Source organism: Schistosoma mansoni, chromosome 2 (genome assembly GCF_000237925.1).
Source record: "Schistosoma mansoni strain Puerto Rico chromosome 2, complete genome".
In the NCBI taxonomy this organism is placed as follows: Eukaryota; Metazoa; Platyhelminthes; class Trematoda; order Strigeidida; family Schistosomatidae; genus Schistosoma; species Schistosoma mansoni.
Window position 1 is genome coordinate 30349889 of NC_031496.1, and position 22430 is coordinate 30372318.

At 35.1% G+C, this 22430-nt stretch overlaps 2 protein-coding genes across 2 annotated transcripts in view; both read right to left on the minus strand.

Moving 5' to 3' along the window:
• Window positions 1–11394, minus strand: part of Smp_147740 (hypothetical protein) — a gene marked incomplete at both ends in the record, with an annotated part of 33472 nt that extends 22078 nt beyond the window's left edge. Inside the window, 5 exons of the mRNA XM_018796347.1 lie at window positions 1162–1234; window positions 1878–1977; window positions 3703–3815; window positions 6202–6396; window positions 11227–11394. Coding sequence (XP_018650569.1) covers window positions 1162–1234; window positions 1878–1977; window positions 3703–3815; window positions 6202–6396; window positions 11227–11394 — 649 coding nt within the window. The remainder of the gene's footprint in view (window positions 1–1161; window positions 1235–1877; window positions 1978–3702; window positions 3816–6201; window positions 6397–11226) is intronic.
• A 344-nt stretch (window positions 11395–11738) lies between these two features.
• On the minus strand, window positions 11739–17960 carry Smp_047850 (hypothetical protein; the record flags this gene model as incomplete). The annotated part of the gene is made up of 5 exons (XM_018796348.1): window positions 11739–11879; window positions 13566–13861; window positions 15210–15365; window positions 16135–16197; window positions 17837–17960. The coding sequence occupies 5 exons, from the start codon at window positions 17958–17960 to the stop codon at window positions 11739–11741; spliced, it is 780 nt and encodes a 259-aa protein (XP_018650570.1).
• Window positions 17961–22430: the final 4470 nt, after the last annotated feature.

A 22430-nucleotide genomic window follows, 5' to 3' on the forward strand; every position in this document is an offset into this window, starting at 1 on the left:
GTGAACTTCACGTGCTGCTATTCCATTGTGAAGCTCATTTGAAGAGTGACATGAGGATTACAACCTATTAGAAATCATCATGAGACTAGTCAGTCTCATTGTATATCTAGGATTCGCATAAATTCCTGTTACTTTGTGTGCATTTCAAACAAATAATTCGCTGGACGTAGAACACTCATATATATCAATATTCATGGTCCAAATAGCTTAACTGACACATTGACACTATTGTAAGACAAAGCAAATTTATTGTCACAGTACTCTCACATGACAGTTCCGGGATTTTTGCAAGTATACAAAAGGCGTTTTGTTTTCTTAAAGTGACAACTCTTCTCCCAAGTCACAGGGTTGGTGATTTTTCTGACTTCCGTGTCACTTTTCCTGAAATGTATATCACAAATGTAGTCATCCGACATTTGAACATACAATCGAATTACCTGATACGAACACTTATCCAGATATTGTAGAAACAATATTTGGGAGTAATTTTTCAACTGGTTTAGAAGCATAATGTTCCCGTTTGTTGACTTGTCAGAATCGATTCACCTGACTGAGACAATCAAAAAGTCTTCTTTACTTACAGCAATAAAATGTTTATTATTTGAAGAATCGGAGTGAGACATTACAAAAGTTTTAGTTACGGAATCGATTAAATAGACAAACGAATATTTCTGCACACACACCATCAATGTTTTCTTCTAAAGAATACATTTGCGAACAGGATTCATTATCGAGCCAATTTCACATTGGTACGCTTCTGAAAATCCTTCACTGTGTTTCAAAACATCGTTCACACTGAAAACGGAGAAAATTAGGATGAAATATATGGAACTATTAATGGAAAACGTTAGTGTGTTATGCTGATAATTCATTCATGATCACAGGATACCAATGTTGACACTGTTTGTAAAAAATACACTTGATGTCGACAATCGTAAGCTAAAATGTGCATTAGTTACTTCTTACGAGCATGTCTACACTGCTGAGACTAAGCCTAATATAAGAGGCTGTTTGTAGTATTAGTCTTGCCTGTATTCAATAACTGAGTGAAGATTAAATATTTCATGATAGTTTTCACAGCCAGCAACTGACAGCTAATATTTTAAACACATATTATGGTCATATTTTAGAATGAAATTATCAAAATACAAATGAATTACATGAATTCGTAGGCTTTTATATGCTTCCTTGAACCGGAATCAATAGTATATGATGATAAGCCGCTGCACACTATCTACAGTTATTAGAGATAGGCGAAAATGAAAAGAATAAGGAAAAGTGTATTAGTGCATTGTAGTTAAAATTCAAAGAAGATAACTTACGATCATTTGACTATATCATAAGACAGGAAGGATTATCGAGATAACGGAAACGAAGCGTTGATCTATGTTTTCCTACATCGTAAGATAAACGGCTTGAGAAACGGAGACATATTGAAACAGCGTGTTATTTATTACTCATTCAAATAAAATGGCATACACAAAAACCATCATATTCATTTTCGGTTTTGCCATGTTCAAAATACCTGTCATCATAATCGTTGTTAATTGGATTGTTTTCCACAGACATATTGTTAATTATCATTGTGCGAAACAGGCTTGTATTAGCGGTTGTAGAACATGAAGATAGGTTCGACAAGACAAGGATTTATTGGTCAATCGATCTTTCGCAGTTTGTTTTCAACTGGTTTACTCCGTTTACTTAAAGTTATTTCCATAGCAAGTTCCTTTCCTGCATAACATTTCTACTCATAAGATGGTTGTAATGTAGGTATGCTAGTATTCTATTTAATAACGACTATAGCTCACTACGTTTATCATGATTAATTGTTAACCGAGTTTTCATTCAAATGAAATTGGAGCGGTGTGCAAACTTACTTTTGCAAATGCTGAAAAAAACATCTTTTTATTTAGGCTATCAATATTTTCAGTCAATGTTCCCTTGTATGCCTGCAAAAAATGTGAGTAAATTAACAATAAAGAATATTATATATTGGAAAGTACTCGGAATAAAAGTACATATTAGAAAGTATCACGCTGTTGAACAAAGCAGTGGGCAGACCGATGTTAATGAGAGAGCTTCCAGTGCTTAGTCAATAATTAAAAATAATCTTTGGTCAACCATTTGAATCTTTCCGTGTCTCCTACACACAGAATATTCTTTCAGTCTGATTTTCAAGTGTTAAGCCACCTTCGTGCTTGTCATTTTCTGAAGCTCAACGTTTAAGACCTAATTCTCGTATTCTCGCGTACAGCGAACAACTACTAGTCAATCCGACAACCACAAGCGTCTTTCAAATAACAAAAAGCATGTTGCAACGTTTAAATAAGTTTCGTTTCCACTCTCTTCAATGTGCGACGCTTCTGAACTCAAACAATCTGACATTACTTTTCATGCTCATTCGTGTGAAAAACATACCAAGATTCTTTCCTGTTCATATGAATCGTTACACCGAGCGTCGCTTTCGACCCGCCGCTCAGTAAAATTTCCATGACCACCACATTTACCCGCATCTTGACGACATCGGACTGCTTCGCCATGTCCCAGTGCGCCCACGAAAGATCCTCTCTTCACAATCTACAAATCGCTGTGATCAGGCACTTCAGATCTTACCGACACTGAAGAACCAACCTTAAATTAATCACGGAAAGTCAAATATTTCATTTCAATGACTCTAACACCAGCGACAGTTCCACCAAAATTACGTTGACTTGTTCATCACCTCTGTGTGATATGCAAGAGTGGTCAACTTCATATCACATCCGCAAATTATTCAATGAAATTCAAGTTCAAACAATGAGATTTTTTATTTCGGATCTAGGAAGCGTATACAGAATGCATGTGTCAATGTTCAATATTAGTGATTGAGAAATAAAATGAATATCATGTTATTTAAATTCACTTACTTCGAACGACAGCATAAGACCATTTATGTCACTTGACAATCGATAAAATATCTGGTTGGCATGAAGATGGTTGAGATTACATAAAATTCATATAACGTCAGTGACATGCATATTAGGTTTTCAAGTTCAATTTATATAATATCATTGACAAGCGAGATCTAACGACCAAGCAGAAAAAACATTCAAATGATGTTGAAACGTTGGGTGCCTGCATGTGCATTGAAATACAACGTGCTTAATTATGAGATTGGCCAGTTGTCTATAGCTCTGGTACCACCGATAGGTTTCATTCTAGTTTCATTTGAGAGAAGATATTGAATATCTCAGCGCAGTATGTGACAATTGACTGTCAGATCCCTACCTCATTAACAACTGAACCAACAACATAACACTGTACTGGGTGCTCATAATTTCCGAATATAAGGAAGGCTCACTTCGTAAGGCGTTTGCCCAATTCAAGTTTTCAATATTTATGGCATCATTCTCATGAGAATCAACAAGAACAACACCGACAAATTAGACTCAGCAAACTGTCAAATAATTTGATTTCGGTCTAAATTTCAACTGAACTTACTGATTGGTATATTATTCGGAAACTATGTACGTATGATAAATGCAATACACCTCTGTATTTTGTCACCATGGTATTCTTTAAAATTTGAATGAATATCATCGTCCATCTAGCAGACACTTTACGGCATATTAACCTCAAAAATCAATTCCGCATTTAAAATGTCAAACACTGTGTAAAGATTCAAAAGTTTTTGGGCTAAAAGTATGTTTAAAATTTTCTTACTTTATTCTGAGGTATCTCAGGGTTGATTTGTTCTGATAAGCAACACAACTGACTTTCAAACGGTGTAGAAGCATTTTGTTTACACTCCAGTGAATATTCCGTTTGACTATGTAACTCCTGATCATTTAAAACTGTAATGAAAATATACGTTGATCGCATTGAGTTTTCAAAAATCAATATAACTTGAATTTTAAATGGGATGACTACTGTTAAGCTGAAAATTGATTTTAGTGTATTGGTGTCAATTATGAATAGCTTTCCATATATTACGATCCAACGGAAAAAAATTTCAGTGGAAACCGTTACTCTAAACAAGTTAACATTTGATGACCTAAAATAGTACACTCATACTCGTCGATAGTAAATTTCTTTATCAATGCCATACTGTTTATCACTGTTTATCAGATACAATCACGCATTCTCAATTATGACTAAATTCGACTGACCAACATAATTGAACCACTATCTTGTGAATTTTGTTAGAATACATACTGTTTACATCCGGATGAGTAATGTACAAAACCCCGCAATACCGTCAGCATTTATAATGCGCCAAAATATCTACTTTAAGCACCATCAGTCTCAGTTTATACAGATCTCGTAGCTTCACAGGAACAGCTCACTCAGCACACATTTCTCAATTGTTCGTGACCGATTTTTATACCCGGTTGTGATGCCATTGTGATTCAAAGACATAGGAAGATATCTTAAAACCTACCTGCAGATATAATCTGACGACCAAAAATCCAACCGAAAATTCCGTATTTTTCCGACATTGAATGTGATTCACTCCAAAACGGTGGATGTAATATCCAAGAAAATATAACAACACTACGACGATCAATGGTGAAGATGGGATAAGACAACAGCAACTGAAGCCTAAATATTTGTAAATATACAACGAACATTTATTTACTCAGAATGATTGATGTATTTTTAAATCATGAGAAATGACTGAATGAGTAGACTTGCATTAAACTAATATGATGTTTGTCTATTCACTGATGACATATAGAATATCCTGTTTCATAGAGTGAAATTCAAGTAGAGTTGCCGAACTTAGGAGACTCAAATCGTGTAAGTTTCTTGTAATGAAACTATTGGAGATCAACTGTCCTCCTGATGATAGATACATTCAAAGTGCAACACAAAACGGAAGAATATATGTAGTATTATGTTATAGGTCGTTATTAGCACTGTTAAAGTAATAGATATTGTCCTATAATTGGTGATATACCATGAAATGACCGTCAAATCTATAAGATGTTGCGTGGAAATCACATCATTGTCAACAGTAACTCTGACGAATGGAACAAAATTTAGTGTAATTGTTTCAATCATGTTAACGTGCCTATTTTGCAAGTTACATGTGATTAAATCTATATTTGCATTATGTGATTACATCAGATCAAAGTAAATTGTACCGTCTGCAGTTTTGACCTCGACAAACACGTTTCGTTTTCTTCTACTGTTAGGACAATTTTTAAAAGTGAAAGAGGATTTGAATATTGACTGTCAAATGAAGTGAGTTATATCACCCATTTCATAATGATTCATAAAACCACTAGTTGAGTCATAACTAGTTGTGAATTGCGATGTCATAAACGGTACTTATCCTATAAACATAGGGTTTATTTTGCATGAAAGTGTGTAGTAATTATGATACATAGTAACAAAGTACAACTCACAAGTCCAGTAACATTGAATCTTCTGATGAAGATGTTTTAGTTCGAGCTTTCTGAGAGTAGTAGGCATTTATAAAGTAGTTATTCTCAGAAAGTTCATTCTGAAAGAGAAACCAAAACATTTATTAACTATTTTGACAGTTACCGATTTGTCAAATGAAAGAAATTGTTATCGTTTCAACTGTCTCAACTCAACAGCTTTCATTTCCTCGGATGCTGAAATTATTGTTACCAATAATGCACAAGATAGTATGAAGGCAGTGCAAACAATTGTGTTAACCATAATCAATACAATCCTCTGATAAATGATCTATATGGAGATCTGGGGTATATTAAGTCAAATAGCTTAATGGCAGACTTGCATTTCTATTGTTCAACAACTACATTTATTCTAGTACTGAAATAATGAGAATTGTTAATGTCACTCATGACACTTTGGAATAATCCCTCTGAATGATAACACTTCTGAAGAATAATGTGTGAGAACACATGACGTTTCCCCCACTCTCTTTATTTTCCTACCATTAAAAGTCTCAAATCTATCAATTTATTTAGTGTTTGTAATGTAAGCGTATTCCTTTCCTTGATCATTTTCTCACATGTATTTGAACGTGTTTATAGATCTGTTTTTAAAAGTGCCGTGGAGAGTGAAATGTGGAGCTTATTATTCTTAGACTTGTCATAAAAAATGTATACCCGAAGTCGAGAACTCGATTAGTGTATCAATAAGCAGAGCAAACATCTCAACTACTACACAGTTTAAAATGAATCTTTGTCTTTACATATTGATAGCGCTTCTACAAACTCCACTCACGTTCAAGTAATTATGGTCATTTATCCGTTTACTCATAGACGAGTGTTTTTCCAATGGTTCTGACACATCGAAGCTAGATACTTCAGTTTCGGTTCCACAAAGTTTGATATGCATGTGCGATGACTCATTCATATGCCCTGCTATCCGATCAATATCTTTGCTTCGATCCGCCTTACTATTTGCATGGAAATCAAGCTTGTTTGCGATACATCCTACACATCAAAATCCCTTTGTGTCGACAATGTAGGACTACGGATGACGAAAGTAATAGGCTGTTTTAAAGTGAAATAGGTGTAGGACGTAAAACACAAACATTAGCAATAAGAACCTCAAAGAGAAGCACTGACACGTTCACATGGAGTGGGCAGTGAGGACGCTACTCAGAATAAGTAGACAAAGCTTCAAAACTAAACCATCTAGCTCGACAAGCTTACCACTTCGAAATATGGTGATACATAACCATATATATATTTACGCTGTTCTATTGATAAGTTGGCAACAATTACATGAGTTGAATGATGAACAGATTTATAGGAAAGCTCATATTTTCTCAATCACATACAGAGAATCCTCTATTTGGCTGAATCATTGATCATGAAGTTAAGAAATAATAAAATATTTAGTGTTACACTTGAGGAACATACTTCGAGTATTATTTCTTTTTCTTTATTCACCTGATCGAGAAATACTGAATCGACCATTAATACACTGATGTTGGAAACCTGAATAATGCAATCGGTTAATATTCACACTATCTATCAAAACAAGACAAACCGTTAAAATGGCTTTTTGCTTGTCATCTTCACTGCTCCATGACCTTTGTGACAATAATTCAGTCAATTTGTGCTTCATTTCGTTGAACATTTGATTCACCTATTCAATATAAACAGATATAACGATCAAAGTGATGACTAAATAAAAGATGCGCGTTTTCAGTGATTGTTTGTATTTTATTACATAATTGTCAGGTAGTTGTAATAATAAAAAATGGTGTGACAAGTGATTCACATTTTCTACCATATTCAGCATATTTCATAATTGTTCCAGCTACATATTTACACAAATTTTGTCAAAGCATCCAATCAGATATGTATATGTTTAAAGGGAAAATAAAATTTTCAGAAACCTGAATAATGCAATCAGTTAATATTCACATTATCTATCAAAATAAGACAAACCGTTGAAATAGCCTTTGCTTGTCATCTTCACTGCTCCATGACCTTTGTGACAATAATTCAGTCAATTTGTGCTTCATTTCATTAAACATTTGACTCGTCAGCTGGATGTACCTGCATCTCAGGACCCAGTGGCTGAGTGAATAACACGATGGCGTTTGAAGCGAAAGCTACTGGGTTCGAGTCTCATAATCAACATCAACTCTCAGATGCAGGTACATCCAGCTGACTAGTCCCAAACAGGACGAAACGTGCGTCCTGGATTCCACTGCTAGCCACTATCCATCTCTGCTTACCACGCTTGTGAATTGAGGCTATATCGAGGCAATACGCACAGTATGCACATATGCCAATTAGAGACTGACCAGTTGCAGTCCTAACACATCGATGGGAAGATTCAGACAAACAATACTAAATGAATTTTAATTCCGCCTTTCATTATTTGTTAGTGTTTTCATGACTATATTTTGAACGTATCACTGTCGTGATTTGCCATATTTGCAAATATGAACCATAGATATATGATAAATTATAGAATTCGAGACTCACTTCATCTTTTGTAGTCTTACTTATACTAGAATATTTGTGTTCTTTGTTTATTGTCCACCAGAAATTCTCCTTCGTTTCCCCGAAGCATGTTGGTGGTTTTTTATCTTGAATTTTTTTCGGTAGAAAGACATCAACATGTTGTTACATATATACTTCCAGTTATACACAGACAACTTTCAATACTTTTAATCATAATTAAATGTAAATTCAACAAGTACCACCACTCATCTTATCCTCTGATCATATGGATCATATTGTTCATACTTCCTCTACTCTATTTGTACATTTTTCATTGTTCATACTGTACAAAATGATAAGGAATGTCATAAGCTTCAGTTGAACTGCACTTTATCGTTCTACTCATACAGAAAAACCTAACAGACATGAAAAGTGAGGAACAATCTGACTGCATTACACGACTTCGTGCCTTTTGAAATTTCAGCATGCAATAACTGTGGATATATAATGCCAATTTATTTGCAAATTAGTTTACGGTCAGCTTAACTACTTCTCCCAATTACTTTGTCAAGATTTATATTCCGACCTGCATTCAAATAAGGTCGACATATATGATACTGGATGTATCAATTATCTGAAATATGTTCCATCGTGTTTATTTGTCTTCTATCTACTTTACAACTTTATTTAAAGATAAAGCAATCAGCTTAGAAAAAGTCAATATATAATTATGTTCATGCAACTGCCTATGGTACTCACCATTATTTGTAGGATAAAAGTCTTCAAAATATTGCTGTAAGTAGTTCCCCATTTTGTACAAGAAATCTATCACTACCATATTATGTATGTTTCTATAAGAAAAATTACAAAAACCACGTACTCAATTCATATACAAATAGAATTTAATTCAGAATCAACAGTATTTATCGATCCTCAACGTCGATGTCGACAATTCTCAACAACTAAGTTTATGAGACAGATATAGTATGAAACATACACAATGAACACTCTTCATATATTTTCTTGTCCGCAATCTTCGTCTTATCACTTTGATGGGAAATCATTTAATATATTATTCATTTGTATACTCTCTCTATATATACAGTGACCAAAGTGATTTTAACCAACTCATACATAAATCTTATTATTTTCAACATACTTCATTCATCCTGAACGCTATGAAACAAACTGTGATTAAGGATTGAGAGGATTTTGTGGATAATCGTACATCTTCAATTCACATATAGATTGAATGTGGACAAAATGATTGGTGTGTAATGAAAGACATGTCAAACAGTCATCCTGTTTTCTGATGAGAAGTATTATCGTTGTTCTGTTTTTCGCCTAACGTGTATATAGAGACTCAAGTTTTCACCGGTTACATTCTTGATTTAAGTAATTACTGAAAGTGAATCATTCTGTTATTAGGAATATTTACATCACACTGTATTTCCTTTAATAAGTCTCTGAGATTGTCATACGTTATGTACATTTTCTATCAAATTACTCTGAACATTGAGTGCATGAATGAGAACAACAGAATGCAGATAAGATGTGACAACATGGTATTTGAGAAAGCAACCTGTTTCTGAAAGAATAAAACTCGATTTCGAGAAAATTACTTTCTTCCTTCGTCTATGGTTACTTTTGAACGGAGAATATCGCAAGTCCTCTGCCAAGCTTCTTCTGATTGGATAGTAAATTCCAATTGGTTATACGATTCATTTCCGAAAACATTTCTAAATAAAACATCCCAATTGATCTGGTCAAAATAAATAAGTTGAAATTAGTTTACAAATTCAAAGAGATGTGTTATGTTTGACAACAATATTTTCACACATTGACACAATGTTCCACTGTTATCATGTTTTCTGACTCAGTCACTTACGTTGACTGCACACTGTGGTGTATGCTAATTTTGTCTATCGTCCTAAGTAGTTTGTAACAACAATCAGAAGTTGTATGTCTGTCAAAAGAAGGTTGAGAAGATTGCACTTGCCAAAACAGGAAGGGAAGCATAAATTAATTGAGAAATGGAAGAAACATGAAGGATGTAAGGTACAATTGATAGAAGATTTGCAAATGAAGCATTTAATGTATGGTTTTCACAATTTGTTAAAGAATGTGGCATTAAACAATGGTATGGTTATCACCACTAGTTCTTCAATCACTACCAGAATAACACTCAACGACTTTCACGAAAATATTTCAGTTTCTCCACGAAGTAATCTTCATCGTTTGTTCTCTCGATTTTCAGTTACATATCTGTTCATGAAAAGCGTAAATTAACTGCTCCCATGCACCAAAATTGGAGTAAGCATTTTATCCTTAGTTCTCCCGATGTTTCATTGTGTTTCACCTCGTTCAATACGTGGACACAACCACAAATCTCATGCAGTTGAACTTACGTTTCATAGAATATTTTACTCAATGTTAGTATTAAACACAAATATCTTAGTTCAATCAGACCTTCAATCCATCCTTGTCTCTAGCACATGAAAACATCGTATAATCTTTATATTCACACACTTGCAAACTGGAGTGAAGAACATTGAATTCTTCACATGATTCCTCATGTCAGTGAGTTATGAAACTATTACAAAATGGTCACATTTCAACTTACAATTGGACAGGTTGTTGTCAGATATTCATGACTGACCCTCTTTGGTTCACTATACACGGTGGCCTTTTGTACCTAAAACAATATGTCCACATGATAAAGAAAACCAGTTATTTGTTGCATGATATTCGAAGAAATTCAAACAGTATGATCAAACATTGACAACGATTTCAAAACTGGATACACACGGATACTCGGAGGTCGTTAGTTTGTACTGGTCCATAAACCTGTTGTTAATATTCCCTTTAATTCAATTCATCTGATTCTGCAATCTACTTTATACAATTGAGATCAGTATCATCAATTTCTCAAACAACCTCAATCTTTCAACACTACTAGTATTGGTTTAACCTAACTGGTTCTCTGAAATTTATAATCGTTTGTGAATACAGTGCAATAGTTTCATAGTTATCTTTCTAATAACCGAAATATATACTGTTTTATACTCAGCAAGCAACATAACTAAATACGTCGTTGTAAAGTAGGAAATGGAGTACTCATTTCTTCACATGTTCACGGAAATTATGTATCATGAGTTCTATATGATGATTACTGACAATAGCCTCTATTGCATCGGCCAAATACCGCGCTTCTCCACCGACTTAAAATATGTTCTTCTCAACAACGGCCCGGTTCACCTCTTATTAGGTACTGTAATCCATAAAAATTGTTTTATAATACAACTGTCAATAAACATCAACAGATCATTCTCGGTTGACTCACGTTTTTTAATTCCGAATACAATTCGAAAACACCGTCCATCATATTTTCATTAGATTTTAGTGCTCCTACATTTTCTAAATATTTGAATATTAGTTCTTTCACTTCGCTGTCCTCTTGAATTGACTGTTGGCAATGAAAAGCACAAAACACAAATTTCTTTATCATCATTTACCACATGCACTTAAAAATTCATGAATTGTGGTTCAAATGAAAAGAATGAATCACAAAGTTACTCATTCGAATATTACCGAAAGTCATTTAACGAATGACTCTAGGTACAACGCTTCCATCGATGAAAGTAAGATGGATTAGACTGTCTCGTCTCTTTATGATGATAACAAGTACAATGTAGATTGGATTAGAAGGATTCTTCAGTACATAATATGAACATGTCCAGCTCGATACGTAGACTTCCTGATTCAAAGAATAAACACTATGTGCGTGATGAAGAACAAAACGTGTGGATGCTTCATAGCGTGGAATGGACCAGTGGGAGGGAACAATAATGGCAATCAATTGTTGTTTGCATGTGTTTTCGAAAACGATGGTACACGTGGTAGCGTTCTCTTCCATAGGTTCACATACAAATTATGACTGTCCCACCCATCAAACCGACGTGAAGTCAGATCAGACATATTTCCACTGAAACCAGGCTAATAAAGTTTATGGAAGACGTCAGGACAAAGAAAGGAACTAGCACATCATTGGAGAATTATATAGGTGATAATACAAGGGTTCAGTAAATTCATCACTGATTACGAGAGAGCATTCAACGGCGTGCTCGATTGTACTAGCAGAAACTCGGATAACTATCAAGACTATAGGTGAAAGAGCACATTTACAGACATACTAACATCATGATTAACACTTGGCATCAACCTGATCACAGTATAATTTTGACTGGCCATGTCCGGTTCGTGACCTTTGTTCAATGAAGATAACTCGTTTTACTAAACATAACTTTATTGACATTCGAAGCAATGGATTCTGTTTGTCGAATCTGCTTTCACAGACCCATGACAACTGTCACATATTAGAGTTGTAAATAGAGAAGTGCTTTGTGGATATCATAGTAAGATAATGGTCGAATCCATGGGTTAATTGAAGCTAGACCACCATGGAGAACCTGAAAGAACGAAAAATCCTGTGTTTGGATCTCGTGGGGTGGGATCTAGGATGCACACTGCTGAGAAGTCCCATTCTGTGACGAAAAGGCCGTTCAGTGCTTCCAGGCTTTCCACAGCGATCTAGCTCCTATTGACTAATGAATTCAACCATTATAATATTAGAATCAAACCAATGAACAAAATTTTCTTAATATCTACGATAAATATGACTGAATTGATCTGTTTGTTTCATCGTACCACGTTTAACTTTTCCTTGTCAAATGCGTCAAGCGATCCTGAATGAATCTAAAAGAATAAAGTTACATTCACTTTTAGTAAGAGTGAAAATCAAATGACTCAAAAATACAAGATAGTGTTAGAAATCATCAAGTCCTCATTTACAAAATATTTCATCCGATGTACGCTATGCATTGACAGTCCTATTTGCTCGTTATAAAGATAATAAACATGTCTGATTAGTTAAATTAGATAAAGTCAGTCGTAAAATAAGATGGTGTTTCATTTTCTAACAAAGGTGCATAGATTTTGAATATCAGCGTACAAATTTTGTCATTTAACTGTGCATATTCATGTGGCCGTCTCATCTAAGTCAGTAGAAATAAAGAATTCAACGGTTTGATTGTAAATAAACGAAACGGTGACAGTGAAAACTGTTGATTTCTTCCATCATGTGTGTGCTTATTTACAACTGTGTCAAGCGACACAAAGTGAATAAAGTAATGGAAACAACCAATAGACTGAAGTCACATTCCTTCCTCAGGAGTAAATTTTAGTGAGCTATGGAACAGCGAGAGAATAGGCCAACTTAGACTTTGAGACAAATCAGTGGAACAATGTCCTGAGGTTCGGGAGTGTATGACAGTATTGTGGCCAAACTCGTCAATTGACTGAATATCAGTCCGTCAGTTACAACGTAGAACTTCGTACGTACGTACATCGTCGTACATCAGGTCGTTAAGACCAACACTAATCCAACTTCTTTTTCAGGTCCCTCAACTGACTGAATGAGACATTGCTCAAGGAAAACTTTAGTCGCTTGAAATATATTCAAGGTTTGCTCACATACGTGATAACCTGTTTAGTTATTTTATCGGTTTTCAAGTGAATTTCAGATTGACAACATTCTAAGTTGAACAGAGTAATCTAAACTATGTATTTGCAACTCCATAGTGCATGAAAATAATCAGAAACATTTATTATTTGAAATCTTACTTCAATAGTAACCCCAAATAGTTTTAACGAAAATAAAGCTGTTACTCTACTTTGAAATAACGATGGTAAGAGTAAAGCGGTCAGACTGAACTTTTCACTACTAAGAACATTCTGTTCGACATCCAACTGCTCCGTGTCATTTGACGACATCAGCCATCCGTTGAAAAGTAATTTGATCAGTTCACCGATTTTCTTCTTTATCAACGGTTTTCCCATCGAGGAAGCGATCGTGCAAGTTTTGTAGAAAGCTTGAGCTGCTTTAACACTCGGTACATCTTCATATTCTGTACTTTGTACTAAAAGTGGAAGAAATCCATGAATCGGCAATGTCAGATGGATTTTAGAGACAGTTATCTAATTATTACACATTTACATTGATAAGAGTGTGATTCATGGTATTACGTGATGGTTTACAGTGAACAGCTCCATTAATTTATGCCTAAGACTTCCGATTCAACCATTATTCTTGCTCTATTTCACATGTCAGTCATCACGTTCATTCATGCAAATGAGGATTCTGAGTACAGTCAATGGGTTTGAGGCATTCAAACCCGAACAATTCATTATTCTAATGTTGATGTGCTGACCAGTACTTGTCGTTTTCCAACACCTAATTCGATGTTTGAGATACATCTTGTGTAACATACAGAACGCCGTGTAGTTATTTCTATTGCATTGAGAATGTTCACGTAATTGAACACACGTTTTCGCGAATAGACACTCTATTTTCAAAGTGCTTTGTAAACCAGTCGCGGTACTATGATTCTTGAGGCCTGATTAGACCAACAAGATAAGGCAGAATACACAGTTCTTCAAAGTATCAAATTTTGAATAACACTGCTTAACAACAGAAGACAGTGTCAAATTATCTGGTACATTTCAGCCATTGTATAGTCTACAGTATTCTGTCTTTAATAAATGTGTAGACAAATGCTCTTTAATCTCTCTTTAAGGAGGACTTCTAACTATACCGTATTTTAACAAAATTATCAATATTCGGAATAATGAACAGAACAAAAACGATGACATGTTTGGGTGAATTGTTAGACATGATTCTGATCGCATCTGTGAATGAAGTGTTAACTGTACATGAAACCTGAAGTGAAATATTAGATACATAATTATTTGAATGGCGATGAACGAAATTGATTCAATGTGCTGCAACAAATTATCAAATCGATAAACGATGTCCCAAATACTAATACTCTCTTTATAGTCATTATATTCATTCAAGCGTACTGTCTCATCTCAACAAACTTTTTTCAATAATGTTCGGTTATTGTATTCGTAAATTCTTTCTGACAAGAGTTCGGGACAAGAGTTGGAAAACAGAAAATCAAACAACTTCGGTCTCATATTGCTTATTTGTTGTATCCAACATCAATATCTTTGGTGACATATTATTCAGGATAAGCATTTGTTTTTAAATATTGGTAGATTCACCCGGTTGTGTAATTATATATATATATATATATGTATATAGTGCTTAGTAAATGACGAGTTCCGAACACCAACCATCATTTGTGTATAAATACAAAGCACGGTTCGCAATCAAAACGAGCACAAACTACATCGAAGTTGACGCATTTTGACTAGATCAAGTTTGAACACATATAACATCTAGAAACAATATATAAGACTCACACATTTTCATGATGATATCATCCGCGTTAAATGATCGATTATACAGACTATTTTGAGAGAGCTTGTCACACGAGTATTTCTCAAAATTATCACAAATTATGTTGATACTGTTGTCACTATTATTACTTGGACAACTTTCATCGATGCACAGTTTCCCTATGAACGAGAGAAGAAAAACAAAATTTCATAAAGAATAAGCTAAAGCATAATGTCGTGCTTAACACGCTGGTGAAAACGTAGTAGTAGTAGTAGTAGTAGTAGTAGTAGTAGTAGTAAAATCATGTCTTTGGGAATGAATAAAGTAATGTAAAGTTAGGAATGTAGGGTAAAAGCGTCGACTGAATCATTCAAAATCTAACAATTAATTAAGTGAAGACAAAGGAAATAATTAAAATGAGCGGAATCAATGAAGTACTTGAACGTCATAAGAATGTTGGTGTGAATTTATGAAGAGCAAAGGAAAAGTAAACAAAAAAATACGTAAAACCATATTTTTAAACAATTCAATAATATGGTAAGCGAAGATGGATAGTGGCTAGCAGAGAAATCCAAGACGCGCCTTTCGTCCTATTTGGGACTCGTCAGCTGGGCAAACATGCATCTGAGGGTTGACGTTCACTCTGGGACTCGAACCCAGTACCTTTCGCTTCAATGAAGATTCAAAAAGATAAACAAGAAGAAAAGACTATATTCGGTAGGTAGAAAGGAACAAAACAGAAGTAAAAGCGTGCAACAAAATTGGAGAAGAAAAAGTGAAAACGAAAAAGAAAAGTGTAAAATTGAAAGCCAACAGATACGAGAAAATACAACATCATCCACATGAAGCAGGTTTAGATAAACTGAATATGTCGAACCAATAAATCACTGACGATATGGAGGAAATATGAATGAGAATAATTTAAATTGTAATGTCACACACGCTCACCTGTTTCTGTTTGGTTTTCAACTCGTGATGAAGGTCCATGTGTGAGTAGTGAAGAGCCTTGTTCTATGGAGAAAATATGAATGAGGCATAATCAAATAAAGAGTCTATTTGCACTGAGGTGACACAGACATTTCGTTCGTACCCACATCATCATGCATGTGGTCGTGTGTTACTTATGTTTGTTGTCATTTACTAACAAACATAACCATGTGAAGTCAATTACGAATGTATTTGAAGTGTGAAATTGTTGAATATCAATTGAATCTCAATAAACGGAATCAGCACTGAATATTTGAGTATCATGAGACGACATAGATTAGGAACAATGAACAAGAATATTGTGAGGTTCTCAAATTTATTTACATTCAACAAAATGGTCATAGATAGCACCATAATACCAGGTTAATATTCATGCCTTCATAAGATGGTTCATCATCAAGTGGTCTTTGAAATTTCGATTATTGTCAGTATTTTTCATTGATTATGGTTGACGTATTGTTAGTGACTGTGAAATTGCAATTCGGGAGATATTTTGCTATGATAACGGATATTTACCAAACCATGAATACACTGTGTTATGAAAACAAACACATGCAACCTGATGCACTCATTTCAATGTGAGTTACATTCTCAGTGACAATGATATGCCAAACAACTTTCTTCAATCTCATTCTTATACATTTGATGAATCCTAGTGGATCGTATTTAAACATTCTGTCCCTTATAATTTTGGTTTTTTAGTGTTCAAAATATTTATTTAAAAAAAAAATGACAAGTTCCCTGGTGTTGCATTGGCTTGCCGTGACATATGCCATATTTAAACTATTTATCTATTAATAAACCAGCAAACGTAAAACTTTCTTATATTTCATGTTTGTTCTCTACATTAAATGTTGATTTTTATAACAATCTGATCATGTCTTTAAACTGGTGTGAATTCTGTAAATATTATTTTCAGAATATATTATTATTATTATTATTATTATACAGTCAATACATGTGATGGAAATATTATCGTCCATCAACGACGTGTTTTACAGTCGATATATCTTCACTCGCGCCAGTTTAGGTGTGCTTAATTCGCCTGATGACTGCTTGCTTTTCAAGTACGAGTATGGGGCGACCCGAATATAATGATTTCCTTCAATTCAATCAATCGGTTATTCAGCATAACATCACAGTGTACGTGTTTTGAGTAAGTTCTAAATAATCGGTAGCAATTACTAAGTCAACGTTCTTTGCCTGCTGTCAACCATCATTACATGTGAAAGCATCTAACCAACAGACGAATGACGAATCGTATGTCGTATTTTGTTTCTTCTTAGTTAATCCAAACGCGGAATCTTGCTGTTCTAAAACTTAAATTCATCTGTACGTGTAAGCACTGATTCCTCATAAATTCATGTACCACGTGAAGCAGGAAATAAATTCACAATCACATTTCATGGTAATTCGTAATGAAATGTGACAATATAATCAGGAAATCAGTTGTCTGGTGGTTTGACTTGGTTCAAATATTTATGTTAGCTAGGTGTTCGAATTGACAAGAAACTCATATTAAAAGGAATCAAATGTCCGCTCAATAATCTAATGAGTAACAACACAGTCGAAATTTATCTTATGTAACATGTCAAGCCATCACATCATAAACTTAAGCAACAACATACATATATAACTACAATACAAATATGCATAAACATACCATGAGAATTTCTTTTTGAGAAATGTACCAGCAGTGCAATTCCAACAATCGCTGTACAAGCTACACCAATTACAAGAAGAAGTAATAAGATTTTCTGTCTTCTGGATAATTCTGAAAGTTGCATATTTCACTAGTTGCAGGAAGAATCTTGATTAAGTCTACTAATATAAGCTGCTTATATACAAATTCAACATAAAATCAATAGTATATCCAATATTAGTAACTACATCAGATATAAATGAAAGTAATGAGAATGGTTAGAGTTTTATCAGGTCACAGTGCCGCAAACACAATACAAATTGTATAGTATCACACGTTTAATCCATTTTTAGAGATATTTCAGCGTGTGACATTATCAAACTACGTGTGTTTTCTAAATACGAAGGATCCTAATTGGCACTTTGACAAATTAGAAAGGAATTTAGTAGTTATCTTAGAACATTATAATAATATGCTCTGTACATCACTCTCTAATTAGCATTCATACTTTGTTCTTATTTCTTAAACATACCAAGAAATCAATGTAAGCGATTGTGGTGGTTGTCACACAAGATTTAATTGCATACTGAAAAGTAAATTCTCCTGTTTCAAAAAAGAATAAATGTCTTAGAATTGGTATCGATCCTGATTGTAGCAAACTAGTCAGCATTCAGTAACACTTCTGCCTAATCTGTTCACCTTGATTTCTGTTTCCTTCGATTCCTCCTTCTTCGTTACTACTTACCAATACTTATCAGTCATTACTGACTTACGAATTGTCATGAGACTCCGTTGTTGGTTGAGATATTTAAAGGCATTGAAATATATTTGTACGGTATATTTCATTTGTTAGTCGAGTTTGGTTCTCCTGGCAATCTTCTCGATCAACATTTGTTGACTGTGTATCACGTAAACTTTCCTCTACAGCTATAACCTCCAATTTCATTGCATACTGAAAAGTAAATTCTCCTGTTTCAAAAAAGAATAAATGTCTTAGAATTTGTATCGATCCTGGTTGTAGCAAACTAGTCAGCATTCAGTAATAATTCTGCTCAATCTCTTCACCTTGATTTCTGTCTCATTTTATTCTTTCTTCCTCTTTACTATTTATTAGGCAAATGGTAAGTTTTCTAAATGCGGTTCACCATTTTTGTGGGTCTATGTCTGACTCCATTCAGATCATATGAATGGTTGTTGTCAAAATATACATCCTGTCTATCCTCGTATGTAATACATGACTTAATCGTCGTTGATGAATTACAGAGTTAAATAAGTCAAATACGAGAATGGACTTCGAATACATATAATTTGAACACTCATTGATCTTGACAGGAAATCAGAGTGGTGGAAGGAATGGAAGAGAGTGAAACGGAAATGACACGCATTGGAGATGGCGAGTAAGCCAACTCGCTATTATCAAGCGTTAATCAATACTTATAGTCAAACAAGGATAAGCTACAGACATGTGATGAATAGGATAAAAAGTGTACACACACATACGCTCATATAAAAACAGTCAGGGCTTATAAGTGAATAATTAACAAGGTTGAAACGCGACTCATGATGGATAGGTAAATTGGCTAGTCCAGAAGCTAGAATAAAGTATATGGGCTTAACGTATGAACCGACGCTACAACTACTTACCAATACTAATCAGTCATTACTGACTTACGACTTGTAATGAGACTCCGTTGTCAGTTGAGATATTTAAAAGTATTGAAATATATTTATACTGTACATTTCATTTAACTTCGCCTGTAGCCTACGCGCAGCAGCAAGTACAGGAGAAGACGATCAGTGTAGTAGCAGCCTTAACAGCAGTAGGTCTCAACATACATAAAGGGAAAAGAGTGACTCTTCGTTACAACACAGCATACACCAATCGAATTACAGTTGACGGAGAAGCTTTGGAGGATGCGGAAACCTTTATATGTCTGCTAGTCACCTCATGAAATGCCATAAGTTAGTAACCTTAGCACCTGTAGTTATGAACAGACGGGTGTATACTATGGAGCTCTACAACTCTTCGGCGAGTTCCTCCCTGATTTAGATTGACCTGATAGCCATATATATTCAACTTAGAAATGCGCATTCACAATTCGTTTTAAATACCATCATAGAGCATGTTTCGGTTATTTGAAAATGGACGATCTGAATATCTCCGTTAAAAATACACTGCCTAATACAAATTCAGCTGTGCGATCTTCAGCTTGTCATCAGGACACCGGAGCTATACAAATTAATTAAAATTTACCATACCTCATGGACGAATTAGAACTTGATCATTGTCAACTTATTCCATTCTACCTCAGTCGATTGATCGAAACCAATCGGCTCTTTTATTAACGTGCCATGACCACAAATTACCGGATGCTCCAAGAGTGTGATATTTGGACGAGTGAATCAAATACACATGTAAAATAAATTTTGGCGTGCCTCTGTGCGAAATCGGAGAAACTCCCTTACACGTCTGTTTCCCACATTACTAGTTTCGTGCATTTCTAGACTAAGAACAGTTTGCTTTACTGCTGTCCGTACTTTTATATATTTATTCCAATTTCAAATGAAACTACCAGCCGAATATTGTTCCCGAACTCTGAATCCATACTAATTCTTTCAAATTCTTTGGTCTTTCAATAAAAATGTTCTTTTTGTTCTAGTCAACAATTTTTGATGACAGTTGTCATACTGGACTGCCACACTTTACTTAATAACATGTAAGCTCGTTAAAATGTATGTGTATAATAATAAAACATTTGATCACCGAAAAATGTAAAAGCGATTGGAGTAAAATTCTAGTAAATTTTATCAGGTCACAGTGTCGGAAACATATATTTTCTTCTGTATGGTTACACCGGGTATTGTTCATAGAAGAGAATACGTAAGAATATTCTTCAACTCATATCATTCCTGAACGAACATTTTGGTTCTGAAGAGTCAGGTCAATAATGAAACTGACAGTTTTGGTACTCACACTGTTCCATGTAACGTATGTGGCGTGTGTATACTGTTTCTCACGCAAAACCACATTTGGCTATTCATTCATATCACATAGTCAGTTTTTCCTTCTATGTTATCGTTTTGTTTGTTCCCATAAAATTCCTACTTTTTGAGCCATGTTAAAGTATGGAGTGTGAACAATCCTCTGCATTTGGAGCCAAATTTTTATTTCAATCTAACGTATATGAAGTGCTCACTTTCCTGTTATGTGGAAGTCATGTTTTACGGTACCGGCAAAAATGGAATTCAATATTATTACAACTTAGCACTTTTTATCTATCGAGACAGCGTTCGTGAAGCACAACAAAGCTTCAAGTGGAAGAGTGTGTGTGCTTGTGAGTTTCGAAAATAAAATAACACTAAGAACGGTGAGCCGATGACTCAGTAAGCACGCAGGAAGCGCTCACGATTAACAAGGAATGCAATCGCTAAATATGAGAAATTGCACATGCTTGAGATTAAAGCTTTCCGCCAATGAAAACAGAAGTTTGAAACTATCAGCTTCTGAGCGTGTCACACTACCGTACCGGTTCGGATCTAACTGGGAGCATTTTGTGTATTATGAGCACTAGTTTAGTGAAGTGTGTGAACACAGTTAGATGAGATAATGAGAATAAACTTCCACTAAAGACTGATCAAACTTCAAATATTGTGCACATACCTAATACCGAAAGCGAAATACAACAGACGGTAACAGCACTAGTCACAGACTAGACCACAAATGTCCTGGTGCGCCCAAGATTGAGGGGAGTCAGCCCTCCCTCTCGAAATGCTCTCACATAGCCAAGTGCATACAGCCTCTGCCAGGGAAGTCCTATCCACTGCCTCCTCACGGCATTACCGTTGTTTACGCAATTGAGAGGACGAAAGGCGAATGTCCGGCGCTTTAACCGGGCCGCTGGACAGGGTGAGTCCATCTAGGGGAGTGAAGAAACCGTGATTCTAAACCAATGGTGCACATGGGCTCCAGTATCCTGAAGGAATAAATGGCGTAAGAACTAACCGTTGGTCACCGTCTACCATGTGACTGCATCTCCCAAAGTTGCTATACTGCCTTAGGAATTAGATCTTTAGGCCAAAGACTTGGGGTGTGGCCCCCTAAGACAAACACCTGCTTTGGTCTGAGCACGCGGACTGTATCACAACCCACAAACAAATAAAATGAAATGACGCCACACGTCTACTCTCTTTTGTTTCTACTTTGTGTATTTTTATTTTCAACTTATACAGCAGCTCGCCTATGATGGAATCACTGTTTTATCTAAGGGATCTCGAGTCACTGACTGGTCGAAAATTGAATGCTTCCACCGAATACGAATACTGAAGCAGTCTTTCTGAAACCACGTATACCATTCAAACTGGCTTCCTTCAACGTTCGCACACTAATGCAGATCATACAACAAACAGGTTTGGCTATGTCTTTAGAAAGTTTTAATATCAACGCTTTTTGTCTACACGAAACCCGTATTCATGATTCTGGTGAAGTACTGCAAGTCTGCGCCCCATCTGTGGCTTCGAAAGGCTTTTTTACGTGCGTTTATCCGGGGACCCTGTGGCATCTTCGTCGGGTTTCACCGTTGTCTTTTGGTGTCGCACTAGGTCCTAGAGCTGAGGC